The sequence below is a fragment of the Alternaria alternata genome (assembly GCF_001642055.1).
Source record: "Alternaria alternata strain SRC1lrK2f unplaced genomic scaffold CC77scaffold_32, whole genome shotgun sequence".
NCBI lineage: Eukaryota > Fungi > Ascomycota > Dothideomycetes > Pleosporales > Pleosporaceae > Alternaria > Alternaria alternata.
The window spans coordinates 202,532-218,779 of NW_017306221.1; the positions used below are offsets into that span (position 1 = coordinate 202,532).

Consider the following 16,248-nt stretch of genomic DNA (forward strand, 5'->3'; position numbering starts at 1 on the left):
CCCAATCGTCCAACCCCCAATTTCCTCCGAACCAGGGAAGACGTGCAACAACGCGTAGAATGTAGGCCACCGTGGCTGCTATTCCAGCGACCAATGTGGTAATTGTTCCTTGTATGGTCTTGTTACGAATTGGCGTGTTCATCATGTCTGCGAGAAACCTCTTTGCCGCTAGTTATTGGGTTAGCGAATACCTGGAAACAAGAGAACGAGGAATAACTCACTCAGTGCTTCTTTTGGCTTACAGCCAGCTAATACGCATTTGGTGAGGTCATCTAGAAGCGTCTCGTTGGCTTTGATACAAGCGAAGTCTGTGAGCTCGCATGGTGACGCCGTGACGATTGTCAATGTGCATTTTAGCTACATCTTATCAGTTTTGAGTTCCAGTATGTTGACTCGATTGACATACCGCGCATGGAGGCAGGTTCTTGACTGCAAGGGCGAGGACGTCAGTTCCATTCTGACTTTGCGCAAACGACAGCAGTGGCGCAAAGACGAGGAACAACAATGCCGAGAAGAACTTCATATCGAAAACCGCATGAGAAGGCGCCGTACTCCGCGTACCGTTTTCCAGTCGACCGTATTAAGACAAGGCGCTTTCCAAGAAGAGGCAGTACAGTCTACCTCGGATGCGAAAGAGGAAGGAGGAGCAAGGAAACACGATAAGCGAAAGCAGTTCGCATGTGAACATGGGCCCTTCATAATCCCATATGGACCAGGATATGTTATAAACAGGGGGGCTGAATGCTACTATCCGCGGCAATCAGTAGCACAGCACTGTCAAAACTCCTAGTCTCCGCGCGCAAATCAAGGCGCCGTTAGTATGTTACAAGCTCATAGCAGTGGAGCTGCCGACTTGGTCACGGAGCAGACTCCATGAGGCGTGCTACGCACTGTTGGCATTGTTCGGGCGCAATCGGCAGTCTACGAGCTAGACTGTGCCCTGACTTTAGTTCGCAGACGCGTGCCGCTGCTACGGCAAAATCCACGTGGAGCCTGCGCCCAACGAGGGACAAACTCTCCGACTTTTGCCTCTTGCTATGGCTTGATACGTTGCATGTGTCGTGTAGATTCACATCCTTCGAAGACGAGGTAGTCGGTACAGTCGAATGCGGGAAAGGTCGTTTGGAGGTGACGTGCACCAAGTAGGATTCTCGGGATCGGTATGTGTGAAAACACACATATTCACAATAGTCATGGCAATCGCCGTGTTAGGCATCGCGAGGGATTGAATTCAATGCGAACCTGATCCGTTGCTTAGACGTGACGATCCGTCTGGCATTTCTCATGTCGCCACGGGACTCGCATTCACTACATATGACGGCTTCAACTCAGTGGCTTAGCTAGCGGAGAAATCCTCGACCTGCAGCAAGACCGAACATGACCGGAGGTATATGAACCCGGTGAGGAACGGTATCTTGTGGCTTGATGATGGTAATCGTGTTTGCGCAAAACGTGGGTCTTTCCCTGCATACTAAGATTAGAGTTTAGCTCCGCATGTAGATCCGTTTTAGCACGGACTTTAATCACGTCCAGAAACACTAGTGCAGCCTGCCGACCACAGTCGCTGCAATAGAACCGACTCTTTTGGGTCACGGCAAATGCAAGCGCCGTTGATAGAAGGATAGGCGAGCCTTCGCGAACCTGTCTTTGCACAGTGCTCTAGGGGAAGTTTGAACTCTATATAATCTAGTCACCTGGTTCTAGCTGCAGTGACTTGCATAGGATCGTTCAGTCATGAATCGTGTACTACACGCGATTACAATCAGGCCGCCATGCGAGTCTGTAGTGTCAGGCATCAGAGTTCCATCGTCTCTTGTTGATCATACTCCCTATTCTTTCCTCTGTTCTCGTCCACTCTTGTGAGATTCACCCTGAAGGCCGACAATTCCAGCTTCCCGAAGTGACCATCTTCTTGCTCATCCCAGAACGCGACTGCGTTCAAGGGTATACCTGCGTAAGAGGACATGTCCCAATCATCGATGCAGAAATCATCCGGCGGCCCACCTCCACGTTCCTCGACGAACATCGCACGCCACTCTTCGCCTTGCTGTGTCTCCTCGTCGCGGTAGAGGAGTGTGGGGCTGAGTTGTGCGTAGTAGTGCTCCGGCGCGCCATGTTTGACAATGGGCGATTCGAAGACATCTGTTCCGTTCGATATCCAGGTCGTGACAACAAGACCGCGGTGGTCGGCTGTCAATATCACCGTAGAATTCAGTTCTGGATCTGCAGCGCTATATGTGCCGGCGTAGCGATCGCTCAACTGCCGGATGGCAATCTTCTCGGCGACTTGTATCATGGTCGTCAAAACAATACTTTGGATCTTGGCAAAGATCTTGCCAGGGCCGGCGATCAGAATGGTGATCCCTAGGTCGTATTCTGGCACTGTCATGATGATGGAAGTGTAGCCTGGTAATCCTCCGCTCTTGGATACGACGCGTATTGTGCGATTGGAGTCTTTTAGTACGCGGTCTGTCGTAAAGATCTCCCATGGCATACCGTAGAAACTATTGGATCCGTGGGAATGGGAGACGGGGTGCAGCCAATTGATCGCGTGGGTAATGGCATTGAAATGAGTCAAGACATAGCGGAGGTACTTGGACAGGTCACTCGAGGAACTATAGATGCCGCCCGTGGGATTCTGAACACCCTCTTGCACGTCCCAGAACTGTGGGCCCGCCGGAATGACGCCAGCAGAGTCGGCGGGTTTCGAAAGGGTGCTGGTCGACATGTTCAGAGGCTTGAATATGGCTTCATCGATGTAAGCTTCGTAGGTACGATTCGATACCCGCGAGAGAACGAGACCGAGCAGCTCGAACGCGAGATTAGAGTAGGAAGATTTCTGGTTGGGCGCGAAAAGCGGCGCGAGCTTGTTGACCTGCTTAAACAAATCTAGGCATTCTCCAGTCAGCATTCAGTCTCGACGATCAGACGATCAGACGCGCACCTCTGGCCGTGCAAGGCGTCTCGAAATTTGGTGAGTACTCGTCGCAATGTGGCAACCCTTTCCGTGAGACATCAGGCGGTAGGCCCAAGTAACTCGGATTCAGCTTTTCGTAGTTCTGATTGATCAAGTCGCCTTGAGCCCCTAACGGAAGGAATCAGCATGCGTACCTTCTTCTGTCTGGCACCCATCAAACAGATTGTGCTCCTTGTCAATTGGCAGCTTACATTCCCGCGGAAGGCCGCTCAGCTGGCTGGCCAAACTACGCAAGGTGATGTCCTTCCATGGTATGCCACCATCCGACTTCTCTCCCAGTTCTTTGAGATACGTATTCACAGTTGCATCTAAACTCAAGTTGCCAGCTGCGTGCTGGTACAATATGCCGAGGACGGTGAAGGTCTTTGTTATGCTGGCGATACGATACAACGCGTCGCCGTTGACTTCGGGGATATCTGGGCGAGAGGCATTGCGTTCGCGCGCCGTGTGATGATACGACCATAGGGTTTCCTCCGACGAAGTTATCTCTACAGAGAAAGAGCTTCGAGCATGTATTGGCGCTGCCACAGCTGCAGTAAGTGCTGTGTTGATGGATTCGAATGCTTCTTTGAGCAGAGGATCGTGGACATTGTACTCAGGCGGCGGATGCGCGATGTCAGGTTCGAAGCATTTGGCACCGGCCAAAGCAGCAAACAGAAGAGAAGCCAGCAGCACCATGTTGGTGGTTGAAGCTTGGAGATGCTACATGGTGAAGTCTACATCCATATGTGGATGCCTAGCTGCGCGACGCACTCCCCGCGCGGACAAGAGCTTGGGCCGGGTTGACATCATTGTCGTGCATCCTCCTAACTTCTTACACGCTAGCACGATACCTGCATCTGTCGCAACCTTCGCATTGTCATCGCCCTTCTGATCCGTGGACGCTCTTTGTATTCTAGCTCACATCGATGTTATGAGCAGCGTACGCGTCGACGCGCTACCACGTACGAACAATCTGCCACTACGGAAACCAATTCAGCATGCGGACGAGACTTGCCCCAAACTCATCCTTCCTGTGATCGCTTCGCGCATCGCAACCTAAGCTCCAACCACTTTGAAATGGTTTGTGTGTAATCGAGCTTTTCTACCGCCTGTAGTGGTGCATGAGAACCATCCTTGGACTACTCCTAGCAACTCCAAGCAACAGCCTCCGACATAGACCCATCGATATCTCAACCATGATGCATGCGTTGAATACGAAACTTAACGCATTTGCGCGAGGCGAAGAGGCTTCGCGTGGCCTTCGCGGTAGCCTTGCACTGCCCCGCACATTCAGCTCAGCCGCATAACCTCGCAGCTTCGAGCACCGTTATCTCTTCACTTCATCCTCATGCATTGTTCAATGTCGCAAAGCATCCTTCCCCCGTACTGATAGTGCCAGCACGACCCAATCGAGGTCGCAAGGTGGAGATAGCGACCGAACAAATCTCCCATAGACCTAGAGGCACAACAAACTGAACGAACCCCACCGTCAAACTCAAGGCTGCAACCTGCCAAGCATCATGGAATACCTTCAGGAGTCAGAAAACGACAAATGCGCCCTTACAAAAATAGAGTTCCCGCCGCGAGGTGCTCGGCCTCGTTTCGAGCACTCGCCTCTGGATCTTAAGACGCCTTCCATCCGACTAGTGCGTATCCTCCCAGACCTGTCCTTCTATGGGCACATTCAGTTGGAGATTCGTCATGCCACAACAGAGGAAACTTACGTCTGTCTCTCATACGTGTGGGGCGAAGAACACACCCTTCGTTGGATCAGATTAGGCGGACGACTCTTTCAGGTCCGTCAAAACTTGCATGCCTTTTTTTGGTCGGCAATAAAAAAGCCGCACATTCGCAGTGAATGGCTCTGGATTGATGCGCTTTGTATCGACCAGTCGAACAACTCTGAGAGGTCACACCAAGTACAGCAGATGGGGCACATATTCAGTCACGCAGCCAAAGTCATCTCCTGGCTTGGTGACGACAAATTGATCGCACAGTTCCTCCGCGAAAGCACAAACCCCCTTAGATTGGACGCGTCGGCTCCCATGCGCATTCGCTCGGGTACGTTGGCTTTTTTTGAAAGCGACTATTGGGCCCGCGCTTGGATTACCCAAGAAGTCGGTTTGGCGCGCCTGATTATCTTCATGGCAGGCGAAGAGGAAATCGACCGCTGGCAGCCGCCAGAGGAGAAGGAAGACGACACTATATCGCATCAAACAGTTGAACCGGTGTACTTCGAGAGTTCCTCGCATCGGTGGAGGGGCAGGAGTCTCCTCTACCTTCTACAAATCTTCTCCAGAAAGAAATGCCGGAATCCCAGTGATATAGTCTATTCCTTACTGGGCTTGTGTGGCGAGGGTTCAGACCTTCAGGTCGACTATGAAATATCGGGTCAGGAGCTAGCCAACCGTGTCTTGCAAGCATGCAGCAGCTCCTTCTGCCTCTGCGCCGTTGCTTTGCTCGAAGAGGTGCTGCTGGAATGGGTGCATGTTCTCGCGAACCCAAGTACGGAAATGGTAGAAAAGCAATCATCCGGAACTCTCTCCTTATCAGCCACTCCTCCACGCGCCAGTGGAGATATAGGATTGAAATTTATGAACAAAGAAATTGGGGATGGCGAACCCATGACAGTCCATATAAACATGCGCGCACTCTGCTCGTCATTTCCCGCCAGAGTCTGTGTGACCATCTCTCCGAAAACTTGCTATCGCGCCCAAGACACAGACAATGGGTTCTCAATACATCATAACGAATGCGAAATCAAAGTAAGAAAGTCGAAATACGCAGGTTCTGAGGAATGGGACAGTCATTCGTATGACCTACCCAGCTGCTCAGTAAGCTACGACCGAGACGCACAAACATGGGAAATTACTTTTCCCTTCGCAACACTTGTCCAACTAACACGTCTATGGGCGCTGAGTGCTCTTTGCACTCGAGGTAGTGGTGCAACCGCCGCTTCCGTGGAAGCTAACAACGAGCCTGTACTGCGCATGTCTTCTGGCAGTGATCTGTACATAGGGGCTCCTGATCTGAGCCTTCCGATCCCAGAAAACCCGCCCCAGCCATCAAGTCAATATCTGCGCAGCTTCGAAGTGCGGCCGTATGTCGATGACGATGGTCAATCTCGGTACTACGGAGTCTTCGTGTATGATCGAGAGGGCAACAAGGATGCATCACATAGGTCGTCATCTGAGGAATCATGTTGAACAAGCAGCTTGCCTGGTAGCCCTCTCGTATCGTCTATCAGTCGATGCATACAAAACGATCAGGAGGTCTACGTCGGTCAGGTTTCACCGACTACTCGCTAAGATGCTTGCATTTATCCGCAAGGAGTTGTGCCGAGCATACGTTCGTTCGGTGCATCTCGCGCGTACAGCCCCATGCGTATCGCAGCTACATATTGGAGATCCCTTTATCCGAGGGCATGGCTATATGAGAGCCCCGCAAACAGCGTGGAGCTGTATGGTCGTTTGACATCAAGAAAGGAGATGATCGGACAAACTGGTATAACTCGACCGGTACAGAGTGCCGTTGCAGCGCGGCAGTGGTTCTTCTTAGCGAAAGGTCAGATTATCAGAACGCCAGACTTCATATACAAAGGATTGTTACCTACATTATTTGCGGGTGGTTTAGATCACGAGATCACGTCAACTCGTATCGACTCAACTCATAGCCTTTGATCCGAAAGACTGAGCCTTTAGTCCCTCTTAAGCTCGTTATAAGCGTCGTCCCATCATTTCGTCACCGATATCTTGCAGTCTCAACACGACGATAGGCACCGAAATGCGCACCACTTTCTTCACGATTTTGACTTTGTCAATCACAAGTGGCGGTACACCTCTAGGAAACAACCTCGAGAACCTCCTGGACATCGTTCCTCGCCAGACAAACATAACATGTCCAGCAACGCCAAATCCCATGCCCAAAGTAGCCGCCTTCCCTTCCGTCAAGACCATGCCTGATCCCTTCCTCTACCTCGATGGCAAAACTCGCGTTCAGAGCAAAGACGAGTGGCTGCAATGCCGCCAACCCGAGATCCTGAAGCTCCTCCAAGAATACCAATATGGCTACTATCCAGACCATTCGCAAGAGACGGTCTCGGCAACGCGCAGCGGCAATACCTTGACTGTCAGCGTCGCTGCAGGCGGAAAGACTGCGAGCATCGCCGCATCGTTGAACTTGCCAAGCGGAAGTGGACCATTTCCCGTGGTCATATCGATTGGAGGCATGGATACGAAGAGTTATACGAATGCGGGTATAGCAGTAGGGACATTTGATTATACCAAGGTTGCAGCAGACAGTAACAGCAAGAGCGGTTCATTCTGGACGTTGTACAACGGCAAGGATATTGGTGTGTGATATGTTTGCTCCCTTCCACTGCATACTTATGGTTATTATAGGGGTCCTGACTGCATGGGCATGGGGCTTTCACCGCGTCCTGGACGGCATTGAACTCAAGGTCCCAGAGATTGACGCGACCAAGTCTGGAGTCACGGGCTGTTCCCGTCTGGGCAAGGCTGCTTTGGCAGCTGGCCTGTTTGATAGGCGTATCGCTGTCACTATGCCCATGTGCTCTGGCGTTCAAGGCGCGGGACCCTACCGCTACAGCTTGAGCGGACAAGGAGAAAATTTGGAAAACGCAGTGAGTACTCGCGTCCATAAACTCGCAGCGACTATCAAGGAACTGGCGTACTGACAAGTTTTGAAGAAATCTGGAGCTGGATGGTGGACCTCCTCCGGCATCTCCCAGTTCGTCGGCAAATCCACCCAGCTACCCTATGATGCGCATACTATTGTTGCAGCCATCGCTCCACGCGCAGTCATCCTGTCGCAGAACGCCAATGATCAGTTCACCGATTCCAAAGGCACTGCTCAAGTCATGTTTCCTGCGGCCAAGGTTGTGTACAACTGGCTGAGTGTGGGTAAGCAGCTGGGCATGAGTATACCGTCTGGTGGACATTGTGATATGAGCGGGTACGCAGACATTCTGCCTTTCGTACAACAGGTGTTGCAGGGCAAGAGCACGACGAGGAACTATGACGACTTGAAGAACTGGAAGGCTATGCCCGAGGCTTATCCTTGGGGCAGCGATGTGCCAAAGGGGAAGTGAGTAGGAGTATTCAAGTGACGCTTTGGACCAAGAGTGATTTCTGCACGATGCATGCCGTGATCCGAATGCAGCGGTGCCATGTGGGGGCGATCAAGTCGCTAATCTGCCAAGGCTTGGGCGCGATGACGTACCCCGCGTCGCAGGCGCATCCGCCGCGTCCACCATCAACCACGGCCAGCCATGGACTCGAGACTTGACTTGATTATCTTCGCCCTCGCCAACCATGTCGACGACGAAACCGCTTACTCCCGCGCAGACACACGCCCTCTTTGACATAGTGATCCACCACCAAGTCTACGCTGAAATCGAAGCCTTCAAGTACCCCTCGACCATCGACCACTATGGCTACCCCTTCCGCAAGGCCGACGGCGTGCAGTCGACGAGCCCGCTGCTCCAGAACATGCTCAACAAGTTCGCCCTCTGCAACCCCGCCATACGCAACTTTGGCGAGAGCTGGTGGTCTGACAAGATCCAGACGCTGGTTGCGAGGATGGCCGAGGCCGAACTGAGCGAGAGTTACGACAAGGGCGCCATTGGGAGCCGCAAAGCGCTGGCGACGGCGGCGAGTAGCATTGCCGAGTATGTCGCCAGAGGCATGCTGGGCGGGTATCCAGCGGCCAAGAAGAAGGAGAGCAAGAAGGAATACGACACGAGCAAGCCCGAAGACGTCATACAAGGCTTCGAGGAGCTGGTCAAGGACGCCATATACGGAAATGCTCTCGACGACCTGTACGAAAAGGTCAAGGCGACGCCGCGGCTCGAGGATCATTCCAGCAGTCTGCAGGCAGCCCACGAGTATATGCTGTTGAACGCCGCATCCTTCCTCCACCACGTCTTCGTCATGTCGCCCGATGGCCAATACCTCGTCCGCCTCGTCGAGAACCTGCACCGCCTCATCCCATACACCGTCATCAGACAGACGTTGCGCGTAGGCAACGCAGCCACCATGATCAACGGCATGGTCAGACTCGTCCTGGCCAAGCTCTCCGTCACAGCCATGACCAACTGGATCGGCCTGACCAACAACACCAACGACGGCATGAACCTCTTGCAGCAAATCATATCCACCATCCTGGCATGGGACACGACCGAGTTCCAGAAGCGAGCAACCAAGCTCGAATCCTCACGCAACGCCCCCGACAAGAAGGTCTTCAAGGCAATCAAGACGTACGTCTACGCCTCGCGCGACAAGCACGAAGCAGCCCGCAGCCAGTCCGTCTCTGAGCAAAAATCCATCGCAGCCGTCATCCTCGAAACCTCGGATCCGCCTTACAAGGTCGATGCCGACACGCTCAACGAACACCAACACAGCGTCGCCATGGAGTATCTCAGCACCTACCTCTCCATCCGCGACCGCGAAGAACTCACAAAAGTCCTGTGCAAATCCAACCCAGACGTCCTCACCTCGACCATCCGAGACGCCGTCGCAGCCATGGACCCCGTCATCCGCGACATCCACAACGCCGTCGACCTCAGCGGTACCGTCACCGACGCCGAAGCCTTCATCACCGATCTCATCAAGACGGCCAAGCCAAAGAAGAAGACGACGGGCACCAAGAGCCGCGAAACGAGCAAGTCGAGACCTAGTTCTCCGTCTGCCGACCCGGCGAGTATCTTGGATGAAGGAGCGAGGGATGCACCCACTGTCGAGGACTTTGTTACATTACTAAAGAAACATGCACCCTCGATGCACAAATTCTTGCACCACGTCACCAAGAATGCGCCTCAACTCGCGCAGGATTACCTCGTTTACGCTAAACGCATCTTTTCTGAATTCCGCGTTGATGACGCCGCTGCGAAGCAAGAGGAAAAGGGCGAGGGCGGCGCAGGAAATATGACGGCGCCGCTACACTCGTTGTTTGAGACGCTGGGTAAGGAGAAACAGGAAGAGTTGAAGGGGCTTTTGGATCAGCATGAAGAGCATCTTCAGACGCTGAAATCTACTAGTCAGACGAGGTTGGAAAGTATCATGCGGCCCTCATCGTCGTCGTCGTCGTCTTCCCAGAGTAAACCAAGTGCAGGGACGACACATGGCCCCGGTATGTATCTTTCGAGATGGAACGCCTTACTGGATTCTACGCTCATCTCTCCTGCGACGATTCATGGGCCTGTGCGTAAAGGGTGGGAGGTTAAAGGGGAGTTGGATGGGAAAGGGCTTAAAACTAATTCTACATTGTTGGACAATAAGGATAGGAAAAGGGATAGAGTGAGTGCCATGATGGCGGATGGGACGGGGGATAAGGTGGAGAGGAAAGAGCGGAGGAGAGATGGGTTGGAGGAGGAGAGTATGGAGAGGGTGTGGGAAGGGATGAGGGAGGGGTGGGTGGGGGTTTGTCGGGGGTTGGAGATTATGGGGCCACAAGAGTAAAGTGAGGTTTATGGTTATGATTCATTGTAGACTCTTTTCTTCTTCTTCTTCTTCTTCTTCCTTTGGCTACTTGTTGATTTTTTTTGTTATGCATACAATGAGGACTTTAACGAACGGAACTCGGGCATGCATAGAGACTGGAGATGAACTTGGGGACGGGATAGATGGATTGTTATCACTTGTTTCTTTCTTTCCACTTCTCAGATAGAGATATGGTTTAATATCCAGACTTTTGCTCTCCATCTTCCTGTCTAGCCCAAATTTTGAAGCATGGTTCCTGAGAAAGGTAGGTAAGTAAGTGAAGTTCGGCAAAAACCCACATTGGAAAAAAGGCCCATGCGATGCAAAAACGGGGAGTCAGGGCCTACATCGTTAGTAGAAAAACCGGCAACATTCTTCATCCCGTTTCCCCTTTTGCTTCGCTCAATTCGGGTCCCGCGCGGGTCCGCGCGTTCGATTCGGAGGAAGACTTCTCTCGGCGGTCGCTTCCTTGCAGTATGCAGATCATTTCTAGCCCAACCACCCCGGATGTCCGGATGTTAGCCGTTGCCGTTTCCGGGCGCCATTTCGCAAATAGCCCTCGTCGTGTCTTGGGAACATCATTCCTTCAATAGGACTGATGATTTATGATGACGATGGCAAGACATGTATCTCGTGATCGTGGCAGGTCCGCGATCTCGCGGTTCGAGATGCACGCGGCGGGCGGATTGAGAGGGACGAAATGGCGGAACCACTCGGATCTGTTGAGGTAACTTGTGCTTTTGTCGCATGTTTGAATCGCTGTGCATCGACAACATGGAAACATGTATACAGACCAAAGATTAAGGTTGCTATACAACAAATATTGGTATCTCTACTAGACTTGGGAAAAAACAATGTGAATGGTATCTCGTTAACATGTCCCAAATGCCAAAGCCAAATCGCAAAGAAAAAAAAACGCCTCTAGCTCATCTCTCTCTCTCTCTCTCTCTCATCTCCAATGTTTGTACATGCAACATGCTCAATCCATCGGTACGTACCATGAATCATGCCATGACAAACTTGCCCATTGCCTCCACATCTGGTATCCTGAACCCAGCTTCTCCATCGCTCCAAGCCACAGTCTCCACACTAACACACCACGCCACAACCACCATCCTCGCCACAAAAGCCACCATCTCCACACTCAACGGCAGCTCAGCCTTCAGCACCTGCTCAACCTGTTTCGCCAAACTCCTTTCTTTGCCGCCGCCGACCCCGCCGCCGCTCTCCTCCTCTGCAGGAAACGGCGACAGCAGACTCGTCTCCATAACCTCAGAGAAGGCGCTCGAGCGATTCGACTGCCTCCTGGGACTACGTCGCGAAGAAGAGGTGGATTGGCGTTTTGCTGACTTGGCAGGTATATCGGGTGAATCAGATACCACCGATGCAGGAGAAGTGATAGTCTCGACGCTGCTCTTCCTGCGCGCAGCAGACGAAGAGTGACTAGCAACAGCAGCTTGGTATGCAGATCGTATTTCGGCTTTGGCCGCTTCTTGCACTGCTGCCAGGACATCCTGCGATTTGAGATCCGGGACCAAGGCCATCAGACGTTCGAGCAGCGTCGTGTACCGCGACACACGCGCCGTTTTGTCGGCGAGGGTATCTGGCGTCGTTGGGTCGCTGGCCAATCTGCCCAGACGTTCGCGCTCGCGGAAGAGGAGGCCGGCGTTTTGGGGCTCGTAGAGGGGGCCGAAGATGTTGAGGTGCGGAGCGTGGCGGTGCACTTTGTCAATGAGTTGTTCTAGGCGCTGCAGTAGGCGGGCGTGGGGGAGGCCCGCGGATGCGATGAACTGGACCGTTCTGATCAGTGGCGCTGATGCGAGGGGAACCAGGCCACCAGAGAAGGGGAGTGCTGCTATGGCGTCTAACAGTGTGTTTGAGGTGTGGACTTCGGTTGACGTGGCGAGGATGTGGAATCTGGGTTCGCGCGAACTGGGGAGAGATGCGAGGAATTTGGATTGTGCTGTTCGTGCGACATATGGGTGGGTGTAGAGAGAAGCGCCTGCCTGTAGCGCCTCGAAAGCTTCGTCGGTGATGAGGATGCTGTGAACGCCAATCTTATCTTGCGAGTATGGGAGGGAGCCGGCTGCGAGGTGCTTTGCAAAGAGTGTTGAAACGCCTGAGCCTGAGGCGTGCCGTTGCGATCTGCTGCGTCTTTGTTGTGTGAGTGTGACTTGGTGTTTGGCGTCTGTCATTGGCGTAATAACGATCGAGATGCCGTATGCACTGGGTTCAAGCAAGGCGTCCGTGTCGGTTCCAGTACTCAGTTGACTTCCGAGTATTATGGATAGCGCTGCAAGCTCCCCAGAGGTAATCTTCACACTCATCCTTCCATCCTCATACTTTGCTGTCTGACCCTCCTTCATCCAAGACTTTTGTGTAGCTTTCTGGGCATCGTCATCGCGCAGTCCACTTCGCATTGGTACTAATGCAGTTGCCGGTCTCTTCACAGATAGGCTTCTAGCCAAACCCATCTCAACCACTGACAGATCCAGGCTCTTTCTAGCAGTCTTGGGGCTAGACTCTCCTCGCTTGACGTTGGACATCGATTTCGACCGCCCAAGGCCCCCCGCGGGCTTCTTTGCTCGCCCAAGGAATTTTGTCATGTCTCCGGTATATGACGATCGCTCCGAGATTGGTCGGGATCGCAATTCGGTTGCGAATGCATCGTACAGGTTTTCGAGGGGTAGTTGTCCAGGATGACCTTGGAGGTTGGTAAATAACGCGGAGAAAAACAACCCCTCATCCCCGGCTTTTATTATGCCCGACAGGTTTGGCACCCAGTAGCGTTTGCTTGAATCTTGCTTTGGGAGCAACAATCTTTTCCACGAGCTCGATATGTGTGTGAGCTGCAGCTGCCCCTCTGTCTTGCCGTCCGTGGTAAACATGTCAGTTGTTGTTGTGGTTTTAGCCTGCTTGTGCTGCAGGAAGAATCGTGTAACGAGTGCCATGGCTGCAACGAAAACAAGTCCAAATACAGCACAAATTGCGATAATATCCTTGGTCTGCATTCTGGATTTGGCGGGCGTTGTACTTTATACAAAATGTCGCTTGTTGTTAGTAGGCCGTTAGACCCTGGCCATTCTGACAGGAGGGTAGTCTTGTCGCCCAATCGGATTGCAGGGAAGCTGCAACTAATCCCAGGAATGCGCTTTCGGACGACCTGGCTGCCGCTTCCTTCATCAAGACGATCCCTGACGGTCAGGAGTCATCCATCAGCGCGAATCAGGCTTTCCTGTGGTTCGCACCATTTGTCAGAGATGTGGAGCGAACGAGGCAGTCATCATCTCCCAAAGACAACAGGCTGACCGCCGAGTGACAAACAAACATGCACGTGTCTCGGTGTCTCTTCAGGGTTGCAGAGAATGTACAATCGAAGCGTCTGGATGTTTGGTTTCCTAGACAGAAGTGCGCTGTCGAATACTGTCTCAAACATCCTGGCATTCCAATGTCGCCAGTCAGATCTGAACGTGATTTCCATTGTGCAGATCTTGACATCCTCGCGACCCCACACGTCGATTCAAACTTTGGCTCCACTCGCCTTGAGACTCTTTCTGCCCTGCAGGACGAGCATCATGGCCAGCGGAGCGTCGGACAACGGCGGGACGAAGAGGGTCTTGGCGCACGGACCCTTCAATGATGCATTTACGCGCGAGAACGGGCTGGAATAAAGCGCCGGGACGGCCACAGCGAATTACCCTTTCTCATGTTTCAATGCAGAATGAACGACCGTGCTTGGCAGGCATTCCAGGCGAGCCCGGCGACGTCATAGGGTGTTGAGATAAGATGAGAACCTTCGAAGCTTAGCAGTTGAGCTACCTCCCCACTGGATGCAGGCACAGGGTAGCTCTCTCGACCCACACCCGCAGCGGTAAGCAACGAAGATTTTCCAACACTACCAATGAAATTTTGCGCAAAGGATTGAGTTTTTGTCCGCAACCTGAAGCGCGTGTTCTCGGATTGCAAAAAAGCATCGTGAGCGGATCTTGCGGATGTTCGCAACCCGAAAGGCCCGGCGGCTTCAAATCGGTCTTGCACGATGGACACGGAGTGGGAAAGCCACAAGATGCGGTCAGTCGCACATCCCGCGACGAAAACACCCCGGACGATTCGTGGAAGGCTGTCATACGCCGTGACATGATCGTTTAGAAATTGGCTAGCCGCATGCGACAAGATTGACAAGATTGCTTCTTTGGTTTGTACGACTGATCAAGTGTGCATCAGCAAACGTCGTTTTGTCTGCGGTCAGCTTGTGGCTTTGGACGATCATCGTGAATCATCGGTGCTGCCCCGAGACTTTGTCTCAATACCAGTAGCTATAGATGTGGCTGTTTTTGAACTCCACTCGACTCGCCGTTTCCAGGTATTAGCCGTATGTTCCGATGAGTTCTTGTACTCTGAAGAGCCTCTTCTGCGACAGTAAGATAGGCATCTGATGTTTGAAGCCTAACAAGACAAACGCACGCATAGAATACATGGCCAGACATTGCCGTACCCGAGGTTTACACGGTTTGCTGTACAGAGGCCGCTGCAACATGGTAGGAATGACGGGCGTGCGGGCTGCAGCCGCACCAACAGTGGTTATCCAATATAAAACACCAGCCATGCCATTCCACACATTGGCGAGATCGGTGCGCTCCAGTGCCTGCAGCAGCAATTCGCTGAGATGGGTTGTGAGCACGATCTGCCTGTCATGTGGCTCTCTGAGAGATTCAGCTTCGGCCCATAATAGGTTTTGGCTGGGATGAGCAGCGATGGATAAGGGCAAGTTGCAGACGATGGATGCAGTGTAGATCATCGCAGTGAGGCGACATGCCTCAAAGACCCAATCGCCAGTGCCTTGATGACCCGGAAGATCGGCTGAAGGGAGGAGTGCCAATCGTTCGCGTATTCCAGCCACCTTCGTGCTGTAGTCGAGACCAGTAGAGCTCAGGTAAGCAGCCGATACATCCGCAAGATCGCTTTCGACCTCATTCGCGGCGTTTTTCGATATGAAAAGATCAGTCAAGTCGCGCATATCTCGTAGTAGATTACACGTGGAAGGTGAGCAACGCTCGTCGTTGGGCACCGTCATGAAGTCGACTCTAGGACAAAATAATGGCGATTCTGGTATGGCGATATCGTCGTCTGCAGTGTAATCCGGTGGTTGCCATGATATGAGTGTTGGTAGTGGCTTGGCTTCGCAGACAAGATCGCATTGAAAACAACACCTGGGAGCGGCATCAGATTGTATCCTCGTCAAGCGATGGAAAACCTACGATGCGGAGAGTTCTGCGACGTACGCCTTCTCGAAATTGACCATGCCACCACAAAGAGAGATCAGTTTTGCGATGCCGGATACGTGAAACCGCAGTATGCTTTCGTCGCACCTCCATATCTCTCCGGCCAACAGGTGCACTATGATGATGATGGTCGACGCGGTGTCATACATGTGGGGGTTTCGAATTCGCTCACTTACCATGCCCATGATCTCAGCACGAACGAATCCGGTTCTTGTGCTGTCGCCTGGAAGTCCCGCGAGCATGTCAAGCCAGTTGCTAACTAGGAACACCGTACTCAGGAGGACGTGGGGATGGGACATCATTGCAGGCACCCATCTCTCGACATAGGCTTCTGTGCCAAACGCCCGCATACCTAAACGCGTTAAGTACTATACTGAGACGAGTGAAGGGAGTATCAATGAGACTGTGCACACTGACAGTTGCGCAGAAGGAACACGCTGTCTAACCTAGGGTTCTCGAATTGAGGCAGTACCCTGAAAGGATCAACCCCATCCCCAATCTGGCAGAA

At 52.6% G+C, this 16,248-nt stretch overlaps 7 protein-coding genes across 7 annotated transcripts; 3 read left to right on the forward strand and 4 right to left on the reverse strand.

The window, feature by feature from the left end:
* Window positions 1-1,470: 1,470 nt before the first annotated feature.
* CC77DRAFT_566327 (beta-lactamase family protein) lies at window positions 1,471-3,733 on the reverse strand. The gene is made up of 3 exons (XM_018532225.1): window positions 3,169-3,733; window positions 2,945-3,076; window positions 1,471-2,889 (listed from the first exon to the last, which is right to left on the reverse strand). Exons 1-3 carry the CDS (start codon window positions 3,653-3,655, stop codon window positions 1,796-1,798), a joined length of 1,713 nt encoding a protein of 570 aa, XP_018379865.1. The 5' UTR covers window positions 3,656-3,733; the 3' UTR covers window positions 1,471-1,795.
* A 746-nt stretch (window positions 3,734-4,479) lies between these two features.
* CC77DRAFT_948688 (HET-domain-containing protein) lies at window positions 4,480-5,340 on the forward strand (the record flags this gene model as incomplete). The annotated part of the gene is made up of 1 exon (XM_018535211.1): window positions 4,480-5,340. A coding segment is annotated over one exon (861 nt), but the record flags the coding sequence as incomplete, so codon positions are not given.
* Window positions 5,341-7,194: 1,854 nt separating this feature from the next.
* On the forward strand, window positions 7,195-8,095 carry CC77DRAFT_1025849 (hypothetical protein). Its single transcript, XM_018526151.1, has 2 exons — window positions 7,195-7,601; window positions 7,668-8,095. The coding sequence occupies exons 1-2, from the start codon at window positions 7,320-7,322 to the stop codon at window positions 8,067-8,069; spliced, it is 684 nt and encodes a 227-aa protein (XP_018379867.1). The 5' UTR covers window positions 7,195-7,319; the 3' UTR covers window positions 8,070-8,095.
* A 120-nt stretch (window positions 8,096-8,215) lies between these two features.
* On the forward strand, window positions 8,216-10,437 carry CC77DRAFT_1099998 (hypothetical protein; the record flags this gene model as incomplete). Its single annotated transcript, XM_018530039.1, has 1 exon — window positions 8,216-10,437. Exon 1 carries the CDS (start codon window positions 8,293-8,295, stop codon window positions 10,435-10,437), a length of 2,145 nt encoding a protein of 714 aa, XP_018379868.1. The 5' UTR covers window positions 8,216-8,292.
* A 985-nt stretch (window positions 10,438-11,422) lies between these two features.
* On the reverse strand, window positions 11,423-13,627 carry CC77DRAFT_566402 (hypothetical protein). Its single transcript, XM_018532226.1, has 2 exons — window positions 11,805-13,627; window positions 11,423-11,636 (listed from the first exon to the last, which is right to left on the reverse strand). Exons 1-2 carry the CDS (start codon window positions 13,467-13,469, stop codon window positions 11,463-11,465), a joined length of 1,839 nt encoding a protein of 612 aa, XP_018379869.1. The 5' UTR covers window positions 13,470-13,627; the 3' UTR covers window positions 11,423-11,462.
* A 729-nt stretch (window positions 13,628-14,356) lies between these two features.
* Window positions 14,357-15,667, reverse strand: CC77DRAFT_1025854 (hypothetical protein). The gene has a single exon (XM_018526152.1). The coding sequence runs from the start codon at window positions 15,530-15,532 to the stop codon at window positions 14,825-14,827; it is 708 nt and encodes a 235-aa protein (XP_018379870.1). The 5' UTR covers window positions 15,533-15,667; the 3' UTR covers window positions 14,357-14,824.
* On the reverse strand, window positions 15,586-16,184 carry CC77DRAFT_1025855 (hypothetical protein). The gene is made up of 3 exons (XM_018526153.1): window positions 16,158-16,184; window positions 15,917-16,092; window positions 15,586-15,855 (listed from the first exon to the last, which is right to left on the reverse strand). The coding sequence occupies exons 2-3, from the start codon at window positions 16,040-16,042 to the stop codon at window positions 15,778-15,780; spliced, it is 204 nt and encodes a 67-aa protein (XP_018379871.1). The 5' UTR covers window positions 16,043-16,092; window positions 16,158-16,184; the 3' UTR covers window positions 15,586-15,777.
* Window positions 16,185-16,248: the final 64 nt, after the last annotated feature.

Coding starts and splice junctions, on each gene's coding strand:
- CC77DRAFT_566402 (XM_018532226.1), bottom strand. CDS start 13,469: ATGCAGACCAAGGATATTATCGCAATTTGTGCTGTATTTGGACTTGTT. Junction 11,637..11,804: donor CCGATATACCTGCCAAGTCA/GCAAAACGCCAA, acceptor TTGGCGAAACAG/GTTGAGCAGGTGCTGAAGGC.
- CC77DRAFT_1025849 (XM_018526151.1), top strand. CDS start 7,320: ATGTTTGCTCCCTTCCACTGCATACTTATGGTTATTATAGGGGTCCTG. Junction 7,602..7,667: donor GAGAAAATTTGGAAAACGCA/GTGAGTACTCGC, acceptor CAAGTTTTGAAG/AAATCTGGAGCTGGATGGTG.
- CC77DRAFT_1025854 (XM_018526152.1), bottom strand. CDS start 15,532: ATGACGGTGCCCAACGACGAGCGTTGCTCACCTTCCACGTGTAATCTA.
- CC77DRAFT_1025855 (XM_018526153.1), bottom strand. CDS start 16,042: ATGATGTCCCATCCCCACGTCCTCCTGAGTACGGTGTTCCTAGTTAGC. Junction 15,856..15,916: donor GTGCTGAGATCATGGGCATG/GTAAGTGAGCGA, acceptor TCATCATCATAG/TGCACCTGTTGGCCGGAGAG.
- CC77DRAFT_566327 (XM_018532225.1), bottom strand. CDS start 3,655: ATGGTGCTGCTGGCTTCTCTTCTGTTTGCTGCTTTGGCCGGTGCCAAA. Junction 3,077..3,168: donor GAGCGGCCTTCCGCGGGAAT/GTAAGCTGCCAA, acceptor TAGGGGCTCAAG/GCGACTTGATCAATCAGAAC. Junction 2,890..2,944: donor GACGCCTTGCACGGCCAGAG/GTGCGCGTCTGA, acceptor GAGAATGCCTAG/ATTTGTTTAAGCAGGTCAAC.